The sequence below is a fragment of the Bombina bombina genome, chromosome 3 (genome assembly GCF_027579735.1).
Source record: "Bombina bombina isolate aBomBom1 chromosome 3, aBomBom1.pri, whole genome shotgun sequence".
Lineage (NCBI taxonomy): Eukaryota > Metazoa > Chordata > Amphibia > Anura > Bombinatoridae > Bombina > Bombina bombina.
Window position 1 is genome coordinate 1,014,772,066 of NC_069501.1, and position 15,811 is coordinate 1,014,787,876.

The window sequence follows — 15,811 nt, forward strand, 5'->3', positions numbered from 1 at the left end:
GTACTTTTAATGTTCCAGTGGTTATTTATATATTTTTTCTATCATCCACATAGCAATTCTATTTGTTTTGAATTAAACTTGTGATAATGCTTTTGTATTAGTATTGGTAGAATTGATTGTGCCCACCCAACCAGCAACCTAACTCCATGATAAGAGGCTAGGCCTGTGGTGCTGGGCTCTTTGATGCCACTGACATAAAACATGACGGGAAGTAACAGCCTGTGAGAGAAAAGACAACCCACACTGGTGCGTCAGGATTTCAGGAGGTGTATTAGAAGTCATTTCATCACCTATTTAGATTAGAGCTTTCAGATGGATGTTACCTATTTGCACATAATAATAAAAACAATGTATATAGAATAAATAGGGATTATATTTTAAGTATGATAGATTTATATAAAATACTTTTCCTTTTAATTATCACATATATTTTGTGCCCTCCTATATAAATCTAACTCGTATTTCAAGTTATAATAGTATAGATCATAATTTTATAACTCTACAGCACTCTCTGCAGCAGCCTCTGGCCTCATTTTTATTTAATGCATTTTGTCCTCATTTTCCTGTTTTTGATCACATTCTGCTTTTTTGTCTGCATGGTAAGTTTAGAACAAGCAAACTTGTTTCAATGACTCCCATTTGTATTCCCCATTTCCCTTTCTGCTGCCTTCTATTTAGCTGGATGACTGGGTGTCGCAGGTACTGAAAGACGCATATGCAGAAATATAATGACCTAATCCTGGTCTGCAGATCATCTGAGACCCTCTAGCACCAACAACTCAATATATACATTCTGATCTGAATAGTCAGACATTTCATTAAGCACATTTCATATACGTGGAGGATACACAGCACACAATGTAGGAAAACATAAACAAGTAACAGCTATTATTTGCAAACCCGTGAAAAGAATTAACATTTGGTGTTGGTTGATACTTCATTTTTCCAAGGCCCAACTGCAGTATAATGGTTTACTGTGTCTCATAGCATCAAGCTTGAGAGGATTTTGATATAGAATTTTGGCAGTGATTTTCACCTTTGTTAGATATAGATGCTAGCAATAAATAATATAAGTGTAAACCATGTGGTTTAAAAGAAACATTAAAGGAGTTAATTCATGCAGAACTAATTTGATGTATGGGTTACTCTCAGGGGTACAACTCTTTCAGACATATAATAAAGCTTTAAAGGGACATTCTAGCAGATAGTATGCACCTATCAGCAGCTGCTTATGCTGCCGATCAAGACCATGGTCATGCAAGAGATGTCAGCGCTATTAAAAAGACAAAACCAGACTTTATTTTATAAAGTATATGTATTACAAAGTTTATTAAAACTGTATGCTAGGATATAAAGCTCCAGAATAGGATAAACTAGAGAAAAACTGCTTATGAAAGAGAAGATTAATACATTCATTTTCTTTTCTTTAAAAAATGAAATAAAGTCATCAGCGTTACAGGTTTTTATAATTTGATGTAAAAATATACCATTGTCATAATCAATTGTATCTGGGGTTATAAAATCGGTGTGAGTTTGTAGAGAGATTTATAATCAGGTCATGGTATTTGTGTCCTTCTGTTAGCCGTTAGGTCTTTAATTTACTTTCCATCCCATTTTTATTTTTTGTTTATTAGGACAAGAGTGATAATAACACAACCTTGAACAACATTTGGCAAGAAGTAAATATAGTGAATTGCTGATCAAAATCATTAAGTTCCATCACTTAGCTGGCCAAGCATCAATGTATCACTCTTTTGTTTTAAACTAAAAACACAAAACAATAAAACAAATAAACACTTCCTAATCCACTTCCAAGAAGTAGGAGTAAAGCATGAGGCCCACACTTTTCTCTCCAATTGCAGGGCAAATCTTCAGTGGTAACCCACTCCGTCTCCGCATCCTGTAATACTAAATACTGATCACTGTCTATATGAATATTACATACACCACCTCACACGTAATTGTTCATTGAGTATGTATAAGCTGTTGCTGAATGGGCAGAGTACTCTGATGGCATTTGAAAGTTACATTAAAAAAGGTTCACATTTATTATTAAGAGTCAAATGTATGTCCCCCTTAACATTCACTTATTCTATAAGCATTTGAATATAGATGAGATTTGCTAATTTATTTGAAAGGTGGAGCTTGATTATTTGTCCAGTATTTGAGTATTAATTTTCTGGCCCCTAATCATGTCAAATTAATGAACACTCTCCATTCTAAGACATGTAAGGATCCTTTGTATTCAGGTTACCCCATTTTAGTGGCACTAATATGTGCAGAGTAGGGTGCAGTTTTATGGAGTCAAAGATGTGTAGACTATTTGATGTTTGTGTGTTTGTCAAGAACCTTATAGCTAAATCAATTATAATAATATCTTTTAGTCAATAAATCTTTTGTTGTAAGATGTGATACTCTTATACCAGGGGTGGCAAACCTTTTTATGAGTGTGTCTTCTTTTAAGTGACCATGGTGTCTTTTAAAAAAATTGAAAGTCATTACAATGACTGTTTCTCTTAAATCTTTAGTATACAGTACATCAACATTTAAAGAGTATTTGTTGATGTATAGCATGGATTTATAAGAAAAATATTTTATTAAGCATTACAACTGCAGACATAATTCATGGGGTCCTAAATAGCATTTTTGTATTTATGGTTCTCATTTTAAACTTAATTTTACACAGTGAACAAGCACTCTGTGCCCCTTTAGGATCCTTATGGCTTATACAGAATACAGGGCTTCCTGGTTGTTGTAAATGGTTATAAAGAAGGCAACTGGTTGTCTCTCAGATACACTGATGCTGTAGTCTTCAGTTAAAGAAAAATGTAGGAATTTCCTAGAAAATGTAAGCTTATATGGAACATGTTGTTCCCTGCTGATAAATTAGACTGTAAAAATCTTATACACCAAGTACATAGAATTAGTATAAATGTAACTGAATGGGTAATGGTTCACATATAACTCATTAGTCACAAAAAAAGAAAACAAACTTGCAAAAAAATAAACACATTTTTTTTAATACAATGAGATCATGGGAATGATGACACCTAATAATGTCAAATCAATACATGTATTATTATATCATGATATCATAATGAAGATTTTACAAACAGGATATCCAGACAGCGCATATCTGAAGGAACTGAGTAGATGGATATAAGCAATTAATTTAAAAAGGTTTAATTGTTTTTGGCATTCCAAGGGCCTGGCTTAAATAGGAGTGAATTAAGAACTATTTTAGTCTATAACATCACTGATGATCCATGATGAATTAAAGAATTATGTATAATTATTTGTAAGCTCTTCTTAATTCTAGACTCAGATTAATCTCCAGAGAATATAGCTATTGTTTATTACTATTGTTTCTAAGGAGTATTTCCATATCAAATCAGTATGAAAGAATAAATACCACATTAAAAAAAATAAAAAAATTTACCTATTAAAAAAAAAAAATGTTAATTATTAATTTTGCACTTTTCCTTTTGTACATTGCTTTATTGATTTATTTTATTTATTTATTTTGCTTTTAGTTCCCAATTCTAAGTTTATTTTTCCATAAAGCTGAAATTCCATTATTTGAAATAAAATATTTAAATTCAAATAGCTGACAAAGCAATATGTCTTCAATATCAACTTTTTTAATGGATATTCATTTTTTTATTAAGTTCCATATCAATTAGAATTTACAAATAAGATATTATGCACTTAGTCTATCACAAACATACACATTGCTATGACTACAGAGAAAATAATTTACCAAGCAATAATTCCCTGTAAGAATTTTTGGGGTCTAAAGCATAAGGATATAAAGTGATTTATATGGTTTCATAAAGAAAAGAAAATGTTCTTCACAGATAATCCCATTTCCATTGGGATAGCACTATTCTTTATCTGCTCAGTGCAGCAGTAACTGTTTGAGGGTAGCAGACACTGGCATAGCTAGAAACCAATATTTATCTCTTTTCTGTGTTATATATAGTCGGAGTAGGGTTTATTTCAGATAAACTATTTTTGAGACATTGCTTTGCTTTATGGAAATGTGTAAATGTAAATTCAATCATTCTAAATATTTGTTCAAGGGTTTCTGTGACAGTAAAAACACACCCAAAACCATTTAGGCCTAAATTACAATTGGAGCGCTATTGATAGTGCAGGGTTCGCTATCAATAACGCAGACCCACACTCAGAATACCCCAAAATCTGGCATTACAAGAGAGTGGTAAAATAGAATTAGCAGAGAATGTTTAGCATGGCTGACATTTCTTTAGCGTGCCATATATGTTCAATGGATAGCACTACTGTGTTAAATATCTCTCATACTACAAGTTGTGATATGAGCAATAAAGTATTAGATTCATACATATATAAATTAATATATATGTTTATTTTTAAAGTAATATTCGGGTGCGTACTCGAGCAAAAGTCAGAAGCGATTTTTGTATGGTGCTCGATAAAAGTCTATGAGGTGAGGGAGTTAGCTCTTCCACTCAATCCGACCTCCATATGTTAGCACACCTGAGGCTTTCGCTCAAGTGCAGCCCTTTTACTTTCAACTTGTTATATGAGTGCAAGAAAAAGGCCTCTATTTATCAAGGTCTGGCGGACCTGACCAGGTCCGCCAGACCTCGCTGAATGCGGAGAGCAATACGCTCTCCATATTCAGCATTGCACCAGCAGCTCACAAGAGCTGCTGGTGCAACGCCTCCCCCTGCAGACTCCTGGCCAATGGGCCGCCAGCAGGGAGGTGCCAATCAACCCGATTGTACTCGATCGGGTTGATTTCCGGCGATGTCTGTCCGCCTGCTCAGAGCAGGCGGACAGGTTATGGAGCAGCGGTCTTTGTGACCGCTGCGTCATAACTGCTCTTTCGGAGCTTGATAGATAGGCCCCATAGACTTAACTTGAGCTGTGTTTTAGTTTAACCACACTAATATATTTATGCCATACTTGTAAAGTAGGCTTTAAACTGTAAAAAATATAATTTATTGTTTATATATATTTACAGCTAGTTGGATTTTGGAAAGTTTTATAGCTGAACTAAAGATTACTTAGGGGAACTTAAAGGGATATGAAACCCAAAAATGTTCTTTTGTGATTCAGACAGAATATACCATTTAAAAAAGTGTCCCATTTATTTATGCTCTCAAATTTGCTTCATTCCTATGATATTCTATGTTGAAGAGATTCTTGGGTAGGTATCTTGAGCATTACATAGCAGGAAATAGAGCTGGCATCTACTGCTCTTGCAAATGGATAACATTCTTGCAAAACTGCTGCCATATAGTGCTCCAGAAATGGGCTGACTCCTAAGCATAGGTCCCAGCTTTTCAACAATAGATCCCAAGAGAAAGAAGAAAAGATGAAAATAGAAGTAAATTAGAAAGTTGTTTAAAATTGTATGCTCTATCTGAATCATGAAAGAAAAAAATTAGGTTTCATATCCCTTTAAATGGAAATGGAAGGCTAATTATATTGATTCAGGTAGCAGGCTATATCTACACACTAAGGCCCAGGTAATGAGTGGAAAGCTAACAGTTCGATCGCTTGAGTGCAATTGAAGTTAACTCTCATCGAGAAAGCGCGTGCTTAGAGCTCTTATTAACTGTTTTTTTAAACAAAAAAGTGTAACAAAACACATAAAAAATACATTAGAAAGTACAGCTACACTCATAATAAAACAGAATACATTAGAAAATACAGCTACACTCATAATAAAACAAAATACATTAGAAAGTACAGCTACACTCATAATAAAACAAAATACATTAGAAAATACAGCTACACTCATAATAAAACAAAATACATTAGAAAGTACAGCTACACTCATAATAAAACAAAATACATTAGAAAATACAGCTACACTCATAATAAAACAGAATACATTAGAAAGTACAGCTACACTCATAATAAAACAAAATACATTAGAAAATACAGCTACACTCATAATAAAACAAAATACATTAGAAAGTACAGCTACACTCATAATAAAACAAAATACATTAGAAAATACAGCTACACTCATAATAAAACAAAATACATTAGAAAATACAGCTACACTCATAATAAAACAAAATACATTAGAAAGTACAGCTACACTCATAATAAAACAGAATACATTAGAAAGTACAGCTACACTCATAATAAAACAGAATACATTAGAAAATACAGCTACACTCATAATAAAACAGAATACATTAGAAAGTACAGCTACACTCATAATAAAACAGAATACATTAGAAAGTACAGCTACACTCATAATAAAACAAAATACATTAGAAAATACAGCTACACTCATAATAAAACAAAATACATTAGAAAGTACAGCTACACTCATAATAAAACAGAATACATTAGAAAATACAGCTACACTCATAATAAAACAAAATACATTAGAAAATACAGCTACACTCATAATAAAACAAAATACATTAGAAAATACAGCTACACTCATAATAAAACAAAATACATTAGAAAATACAGCTACACTCATAATAAAACAAAATACATTAGAAAGTACAGCTACACTCATAATAAAACAAAATACATTAGAAAGTACAGCTACACTCATAATAAAACAGAATACATTAGAAAGTACAGCTACACTCATAATAAAACATCTAATAATATTTTTTTTAAAAAATATTGCACAAAAAAAGTTATAAGGGCTCAAAGATATAAGGTCTCAGGTGTTTAAAAAACAAAGGCAGGGTTTTAACTTTGAGATACATACGTATACATGTCTAAAGATGGATATGCATTTATACTTACTTCTAGTGGAGTGAGTGCTCGAGCGGGAGCGTTAAATACCACTCCACTTGGAATCTGGCCCTAAGAGAAAGTTTTAACAACTAATTTGTTTTCACTCACATTTGCTCTCCTTGGTTCAGTAAAACCTACCCAAGGATTCTCTAGTAATATCATGTAGCAGCCCAAATTATAGATCTTCACCACTGAGAAGTTTGGTTGGAAAGTTATAAACTGGAAGGATGCCACCAGTAGTGGAATTGTTTTGCTCAAAAAGATATGAACTCACCTTTCACTGTTTTGTGCAGTTGATTGTGTGGTAGTAGAGTAATACTGCTGTTGGGACTGTGGAGGAGGGACAGATAGGTGGCCAGCATATTTGAGACTGGAATGAACAGTCCTCGGACAGCTGAAGAGCTCTTCTGGGTTTCCAGAACTTTTGTACAGGCTGTTGTGATCTGCCTGGAAGAAAGCCGATTTTGGGGGGTTTTGCCCTTGATGTGGCTTCTCTCAACTTGATTTGGTCAATATATTTTGCCATCTGCTTCTGGGAAGTGGATGAGTGGATGTGTATATTTCAGTGAGATTCATGTGCTCTGTCTCCTCCAAAGGATCATTCGAGTCGGAATGATAGGGAATATCCCAGAGCAGAGAAAGTTAGTAAGATGAGGAAGGCGGCACTCACCACAGGCAGGACAGTCCCCAGCAGCAACGTCAGAGCAGTCAAAGGATGAACCACTAGAATGGTCAGGCAGGCAGGGTTTGGCAACAGTAAAGCAGTCCAAGGACACACCACTAGAATGGTCAGGCAGGGTTTGGCAACAGTAAAGCAGTCGAAGGGCACACCACTAGAATGGTCAGGCAGGCAGGGTTCGGCAACAGTAATACAATCCAGCTGTTTAAGGGGTACGGCAGGTAGAGTAGTCAGGCAGGCAGGTTCAGCAACAGTAATTTAATCCAGCAGTTAAGGGGTAAAACAGGTAGAGTAGTCAGACAGGCAGGTTCAACAACAGTAATTCAGGCACATAGATACAACGATCTGTCACACCCAGGAACACACAAAGTAACACCTATACTTGAAGTTACCAGAGAAAAATTCTAAACAAATATGGGTCTGTACAAATTAAATGTATACGTTTTTTTCCTTTCTGAAGTCATGGGACACTATCTTTTAAATAGATACATTAAATTTAAAAATGTACTCATAATATATTGCCATTCAAGTTATGAGTTTTCTTAATGAAAGCCAGAATTTACTTGTTATAATAGATCCTAGAATTTCTAGAAATGTTAAGGAACTGCACTGACAGGGCAAGGAGATAAAGCAAGCCAATAGTGAGAGTGTTAGCTGTTAAGGCAGAAACATTGACAAAGGTCTTGGGTCCTGTGAAACCCGTAACATTGGTTTAGGAATGCAATATCATGTAAAATAAATGCAGGGTTCAAGTTCTAGTGATCCCTAAAAACAGGATGATTTGCCTGTGTGTTAAATATATAATCATATACATATATTTTTACATTGCAGTCTATGGGAACACACAGTTCCCATAGACCGCAATGTAAAGGCACTCTTAAGTGCTGTTTTTTTCTAACACCCCACACCCGCCACTTTTAACCCCTTAAAACTGCCTCCTGTAGTTATATAAAAAAAGATGCTACATGGCACACTACACTCAATTTTGGGGGCAATTGGGGGACATTTAGAAAATTAACCAGAGGTTGATTTTCTGAGCGCTAATTGCTACCGCAAGCTCGGGGGCATGATAAATTAGCGCTCCACTTGTAATCTGGCCCTTAATGAATTATTAATGAGTATGGCACCTAGTGCAAGGTGTTCCTAACTACGGCACCACAGACTTTCCTCCTCACTGTTTATTGGACAAAATGAGGCTATAGGTACCGTTTACAAACGTTTACCATAAGGAGCATGCCTGATAGCTTATTGTGAGCTATATAAAAAACAGATGATACCGGAGTTCAATGCTTAAATTAATAAGAATATATGTGCTCCATTCTTTATTTAAAATGAGGATTTGTTGTCCTTCATGTGTGGCCTACTCTGCTTTGTGCTTTTAGCCTATTGTGGCGCATAAGTTCTGACAACTTACAGTAGATCCCCATTACTGTACTGCCCAGGTCATACCTCCCTCAGTGTCTCTGGGGGTTCTGTGTGCTGCAAGGGTGTGGTTGGTCAAGAGCTTTCTGCTACCGCTAAACCTTCTGTATTTATCTTTACATATTTGTTTAATACACTACAGTAATTAGTAGCTTACACAGGACATATCTTTTGTGCATATTTTTAATATATTTGTAGTTTGTTTGTTTGTGTAGAGGCATTTAATTGTGCCTGTTTTTACACTGTGAGCATATGTGTAATTATTTTTCATATTAAATAATTTTTTTGTATCATAGCTATGTATAGCCATACATTGTTAAGAGTCCTGAATTCCTTGTCTTTTTTTAAATGGATGATTTTATTGTGATTCATCCTCCATCTGTCTGTCTTTTTCATAATTCTTTGCCAATTATTTATGGGTCTGCACCAGTTGCCTCATAAGGGCCTATGCACATGTGCTTAAAGGAATATGCACTATTTCTTATAAAAAAAGAAATAAGACTTTTTAAAACCAATATCCATTCATATTTACTTTTGGATAAGTAGTAAATATTCTTACTTAAATATGGCTACCTCAATATCAATATATATTAACTACCATTTGCAGGACTGTGTTATAAAGATATGGAAGATTACAGAGATAAAACTGTATTGAAGGTCATATTGATTTTGAAGATTATAAAGTTATTATACAGTAATTTAAAAATTATACTAACACAACCAGTTTTTTTTACCTCTAGACCTCCACAAACCCTACCCAATGTTTGTATTATATTTATAGACATGGACACACCTACCGTTTAATTTGTCTTCAATTTCAATTGTTATCAGTCCACTCACCTGCAAATTCTGCATCTGATATCAGAGCCTAAACCAATTAGCTGCTCTCCTGTATTCAATTATTTCTGGTTTCTACAACTACAACTTTTCTTTTATCTTCTTCATCATGTTTTCTCCTCTGATACTGTCTCATTAATAAATCACTTATGAAAGACATGCTGCTTTCTACTTTGAAGTTTCAGGCTCGCCTGTAACGTAAGTTAAGAAGCAGCGGTTGTAAGACCACTGCTCCTTAACTTCTCTGCCACCTTTTAGGTGGCGGACTGAAATCATCCCGATCCGATTGGGATGATTGACACCCCCTGCTTGCAGCTGATTGGTCGCAAATGTGCAGGGGGCGGCATTGCACAGGTATTTCACAAGAAATGTTTGTGCAATGTTAAATGCAGACAGCGTATGCTGTCGGCACTTAGCTACGTCAGGCGGACATGATTCGCTAAAGCACTTGTTAAATCTTCCCCTTGGCCTCTGCCTTTTCTGTCTGTTTCATTTGTTACCTCCATTACATTGTTAGGTCAACTATCTTGTTTTAGTTAAAAGTATTGTCACTGGCTTTTGTACGTAATGACCCCTGTAAAGTGCTCAGTAATATGTTTACACGTCATAACTAATAATAATAATGTGATATATACATGACTGGTGCACATTATTTTCTATGAGTTAGAACACTTCTATTACATCATTATGGGTGTAAAGGGTTTTTAAATGTATTTTCTTCATTTAAGCATAAGCAGATATCCTGGAAAGATCCTTTGCATTGAGAGCTCTTTTAAATACACACATGCGTGTTTGTGGCAAACTCATTACATGGGACACTAATAGGATCAACTTCCATGGTCTCATAGGTAGAGAGATACATGCTTCTATCAGCATGCAAAACAAAAGGTTGTTTTTTTTAGGGCAGAAATTTCCATGAAAAAAAACAACTTTTTGCAATAGTAAAATTCCCCCTTTAAAATTAATAAACAAAACAAAATAACTTCAATATTCCTTTGAATTTTATTCACTACTTGTCAAATTACTCTATAGTTATAGATTTTACAGATTGACATGCATATATTGCATGTAGGTATGTTTACCAGCATATTTTTTGTGTCTTGCTTATTATATATTCTCTTTAAGCTGGCTCGTGACAATGCAGATCTTCGTTGTGAGCTTCCTAAATTGGAAAAACGTCTTCGGGCTACAGCTGAGAGAGTTAAGGCCTTGGAGGGTGCACTGAGAGAAGCCAAAGAAGGGGCTATGAAGGACAAAAGAAGATACCAGCAGGAAGTTGACCGTATTAAGGAAGCTGTACGCTACAAAAATACAGTGAAACGAACACATACAGCACAGATTGGTAAGAGAAAATATTTGATAAATTCATATTTGTATTTTTTTAAATTAAAGGGGCATAAATATCACTCCCAGATTTAATACCTACTTATAAGTACAAACATTTTTTTTTTACATATTTTTATTTAGATTTTAAATTAAAAAATTACAGACAAAATAAAACAGTATCAGTTCGGAAAAAAATCATCACTTACACGTGACTTATCAAATTGTTATATAGACACAACATAAGAGGTTATGCAAACAAATAAATGCATAGTTAAGTACTTCAGATATTATTTGATATGACAAATGCTGGTAAATTAGTACTAAGAAAGAGTTTATCAAGCAGGAGCTACAACTGCAACATTAAAACATGAGAAATGTTAAATGCATCTCCTATTAGACTAAATAGTACTTCAGTAAAGACAGAAAGGGACACTCATGGATCCCATAAACCAAAGCTGAAACATTATATCAGAAGGAAATAGGAATTAAAGGGACAGTCAGGTCACAATTTTTTTTTCTTGATTCAGATAGGGCATGCAATTTTAAACAACTTTCCAATTTACTTTGTTCTCTTGGTATTCTTAGGAGGTTCATATCATAATTTCTTAGACCTTGAAGGCTGCCTCTAATCTGAAAGCATTTTGACAGTTTTTCATTACTAGAGGGCATGAGTTCATGTGTTTAGATAACATTGAGCTCATGCACGTGAAGTTACCCTGGAGTGAGCACTGATTGGCTAAAATGCAAGTCTGAGACGATATGTTGTTTTTTTTGCATGGGAAGGACCCTCTAAGGATCTTATATGACATATGAGATGTGCCTTCTTTATATCAGGATTTAAACATATCTTCTCAAATCGTCTAAGAGGATGAATAATGTCCTTCTTATGGGGCTATCAAGTATTGCATGTCGGATTTGAAAATATGAAAAACAGCTGTAGAATGGCGATCCCAGATCATCTCGTAGTATTAGCCTTTCTTTAACCTGGGTATGGTCAGTTAGTAGAAATAAGGGCAGGTTTCTATATAGTATGTTCTCTGGGTCAATTTTGAAAGAAGTTTGATTAAAAAAGAGGAGGTGGCCTAGTAATGGGGTTAGGGGTGAGACTATTGTAGTAATTTCATTGGAATATTTGATTAGGGTGTCCCATACATCCAATGTAGCCCTAATTAACTTGTTATCTTTAAGTTGTGGTGGTCTAGTTGACTTAGGGATCCAACAAACATCTCTCATCTGATGAAGATTTGCTAAATTAGCTTCTATTTGGATCCATAGCTTTGATGGTGAGTTATGGTTCCATGCAATTATGTGTGTAAGGTGTGTTGCTTTATGGTAATGTATTAGGTTTGGCATATTTAGGGTTCCATCCTCTTTGCTTAGATAAAGGGTATTATGTGCTACTCTCATTTTTTTTGTATGACCAAATAAAGGATTCTAACATTTTCTGTTGGGTCGTTAAATATTGATGCGGTAAAGAGATTGGTAATGTCTGGAATATATATAGGTATTTGGGAATAATAATCATTTTAATTGTGTTAATGCGTCCTATCCAGGATAAATGGTTTTGCGTGGGCCAACCTTCTAACAGGTTGAATACGTCAGATTGGAGTTTTATATAATTATTTTGCTATAAATCTCTTGGATTTTTGGATATATTCAATCCTAGATATCTGATAAATTTAGTAATTGGAAAGGCAGTGTTCTGAGATATATATTCTGTCCCTGTTGTGTCTATGTTGATGGGTATTAGCCCTGATTTTCCCAAATTTATAGATAAGTTAGATACTTTTCTATATTCATCAAGTGTCTTTACTAATGCTCGCAGGGAGGATGCAGGCGATTGTAAAGTGAAAATAATATCATCTGCAAACAAAGGCTTTTTTGAAATATATTTCCATAGGAGACACCTTTTATGGCTTGATTATTTCTGACCTGAAGTGCTTTTATTTCTGACCTGAAGTGCTAAAATTTCAACTGTTAGGGCGAATAATAAAGGGAATAATGGACATCCTTGGCGGGTACCATTGGATATGTTGAAAGATTTGGAGATGGTGTAATTAATTTTGATTTTGGCTTGGGGATTGTTATATAATTCCTGTATTCTCTATATAAATTTGTTAGATATTCCGAATTTAGACAGCGTTGACCACATAAAATGCCAGTCGACTCTGTCAAATGCCTTTTCGGCATCCGTTGACAGAAGGATTAAGGGGCTATTTTGATCAATGGCTGTTTGGAGGGCATGAAGCACTCTTATGGTGTTGTCTTTAGCCTCGTGGCCTCTTACAAATCCTACTTGATCAGGATGAACTAATTGTAAGAGAAGTGTATTTAGGCAATTTGCCAGAATTTTTGCGTAGATTTTAATGTCTACATTTATAAGAGAGATTGGTCTATAATTACTACCTTGATCATTGGGCTTGTCAGGATTAGGGATAGCTGTGATCATAGCTTCTAGAAGTGGTTGTGAGAAGGCATTACCTTGATCTATGGGATTAAAATAGAGCATGTAGATGTGGGCTAATGTGACTACAGAGCAACTTGTAGAATTTGACGGTAAGTCCGTCAGGGCCTAGGGATTTCCCTGCCGGTAGCGATTTGATTGTATCTGATACCTCCTGCATTGTGATTGGTGCATCTAATATGTGTAAGTCCTCCTCCTGGACCATTGGAACATTGATGGATGAAAGATAAGAATCCATCTCTATGCATCTCTCTTCTTCATTCGGATGAGCTAAATTATATAAGGAGGAGTAATAGGAGACAAAGCTATTGGCTATATCTTTATTTGTAGTGTATGATTTCTCTGTATGATATGTGATAGTCTGAATATGCGAGTGAAGTCTTTGTTTCTTAAGAGACCTAGCTAGCATTCATACTGCCTTATTGTTTTCAGCATAGAATTTTGCATTTGGGCATTTTCTATGAGAAATTTGTTTAAGTTTTTGTTAATTTTGTTAAGTTAATATCCTTTTGGGAGGATTTTGGGTCTTGCTTATGGATTTGCTCTACAGACAGAAGTGTATTAGTTAAGAAAGCAAATAAGGAGGACCGTTGCTAGTTTATCTTGGCAGTAAGTTGAATAATGATTCCTCTGATGTATCACTTATATGCATGCCAATTGTTTATGATATTGGTATCTACGGGGTTATTGATGTCAAAGTACTCTTCTGTTTTCTTAATAAGTTGTTCCAAAACAGTGGTGTCTGTAAGGATATTGGGGGTTTTATGTCCCTTTAACTATAAACAATGCCCTATATAACAAAAAGGATAAAAGATAGCTTTCTCACCTATAATATCGAGCAGTATGAGCTAAATACCTTTACAATACCAAATAGCTCTTTGTAGTCATTATAGTAACAGAATATGAACACATGGCACTAGCTAGGAATTCCAACTAACAGCTTTTATCAAGTCCAGCACCGGTCTGTGCAAAGAGACTATATCATATAGAATCCCTTATTTCAGATGGCAAATGAATCTCTAAATAAGAGCCATGCCTATTTACATGAATTTGTCATCCGATCACCATTCTTTTCAGGATTGACTCTCCAACATCTGAATTTAGCGATGTCAGGAGGTAGGTATTGTACTTCTATCTTAGATTCTTTTGGAAGACAGAGTCACTATCCCAATTTGTCCCTGGAGTATGTCCAGCAAATTCCTAATCAACACATCTGGATGTGGTGCTGCAGAGAATCCCTCCTGCACCTCCACTAGGCTTTTGATGATGAAATATCCAGTAAAAGGAGTTTCCTGTATATCAAGAGTACCCCCAGGAATAACAACACCTGCAGTCTCCTCCCAGGAGTGAGCATGTCAGTTAGACTTACAGTGGACATCATTTTAAATGAGTTTTGAGGTTTAGGCATTGCTACTTGGGTCATCTGAGTGGGTGTTAAATACATTAGAAAGAGGTATATCTCTGTGTCTTTTACAACTGGTGCATTGTATAATGTACCAAGACAGCCCAATGTTGGAGCTGAGCCTGTAGCCTACCTCGGATCTGCTGACCTGTGCATAGTTATAATTGCAGTCAACTAGTAACATATCTTCTCCCAAAGCAGCCATTTAAGATTGTTTGGTTGGAATTGCTAAACGTAGGCATAACCATTGTTTCAACTCCTAGAAATGGTGCTGGATTCACTGAAGTACATCCCCCTCCCATATTTCAAATGCAGACATTTTATTAGTAAGCTGTAAGGTTAGATTCTTTATCTCCTGTTGACCACTACAAAATTATATTTATGCAAATAGACGAAGGTGCAAGTTGTGGATCCTTCTATTAGAATAGAGATTTGACACCTAGCACTACGCTGTCATATGGAAGGGAAGAGCAGTGCTCATTCTCTGTTTACCTAATTTACGGGGATCTTGAGGCCTATTTGCTTGCAGCCACCGCAGGTCTCAATGGCCCAGATCAACATGCAGACAAGGTTCTCTGAAGTTGTATTATTTGATGCAGCTCAGTGCACACAATCAATTATAATTTTCAGTGCTAGATGGAAAAGGAATGAACTGATATTCGGTGGGTAATTTGTTTCCTTCTTTTAAGTTGCCAATATTGCTGGCAGCTATGACAGCTGCCCAGACACATAAGTGTAGACTTAAAGAGACAGTCTACTCCAGAATTTTTATCTTTTAAATAGAAAGATAATCCCTTTATTACCAATTCCCCAGTCTTGCATAACCAACACTGTTATGTTAATATACTTTTTACCTCTGTGATTACCTTAGTAATCTAAGTATCTAAGCCTCTACAGACTGCCCCTTAACTCAGTTCTT

The 15,811-nt window shown here is 35.2% G+C and overlaps 1 protein-coding gene across 1 annotated transcript in view; it reads left to right on the forward strand.

Annotated features, from left to right (window-relative positions):
* KIF5A (kinesin family member 5A) overlaps positions 1–15,811 on the forward strand; it is a 189,366-nt gene that overhangs the window by 149,246 nt on the left and 24,309 nt on the right. The window contains 1 exon segment of the mRNA XM_053708192.1: positions 10,826–11,042. Within this exon segment, the coding sequence (XP_053564167.1) occupies positions 10,826–11,042 (217 nt within the window).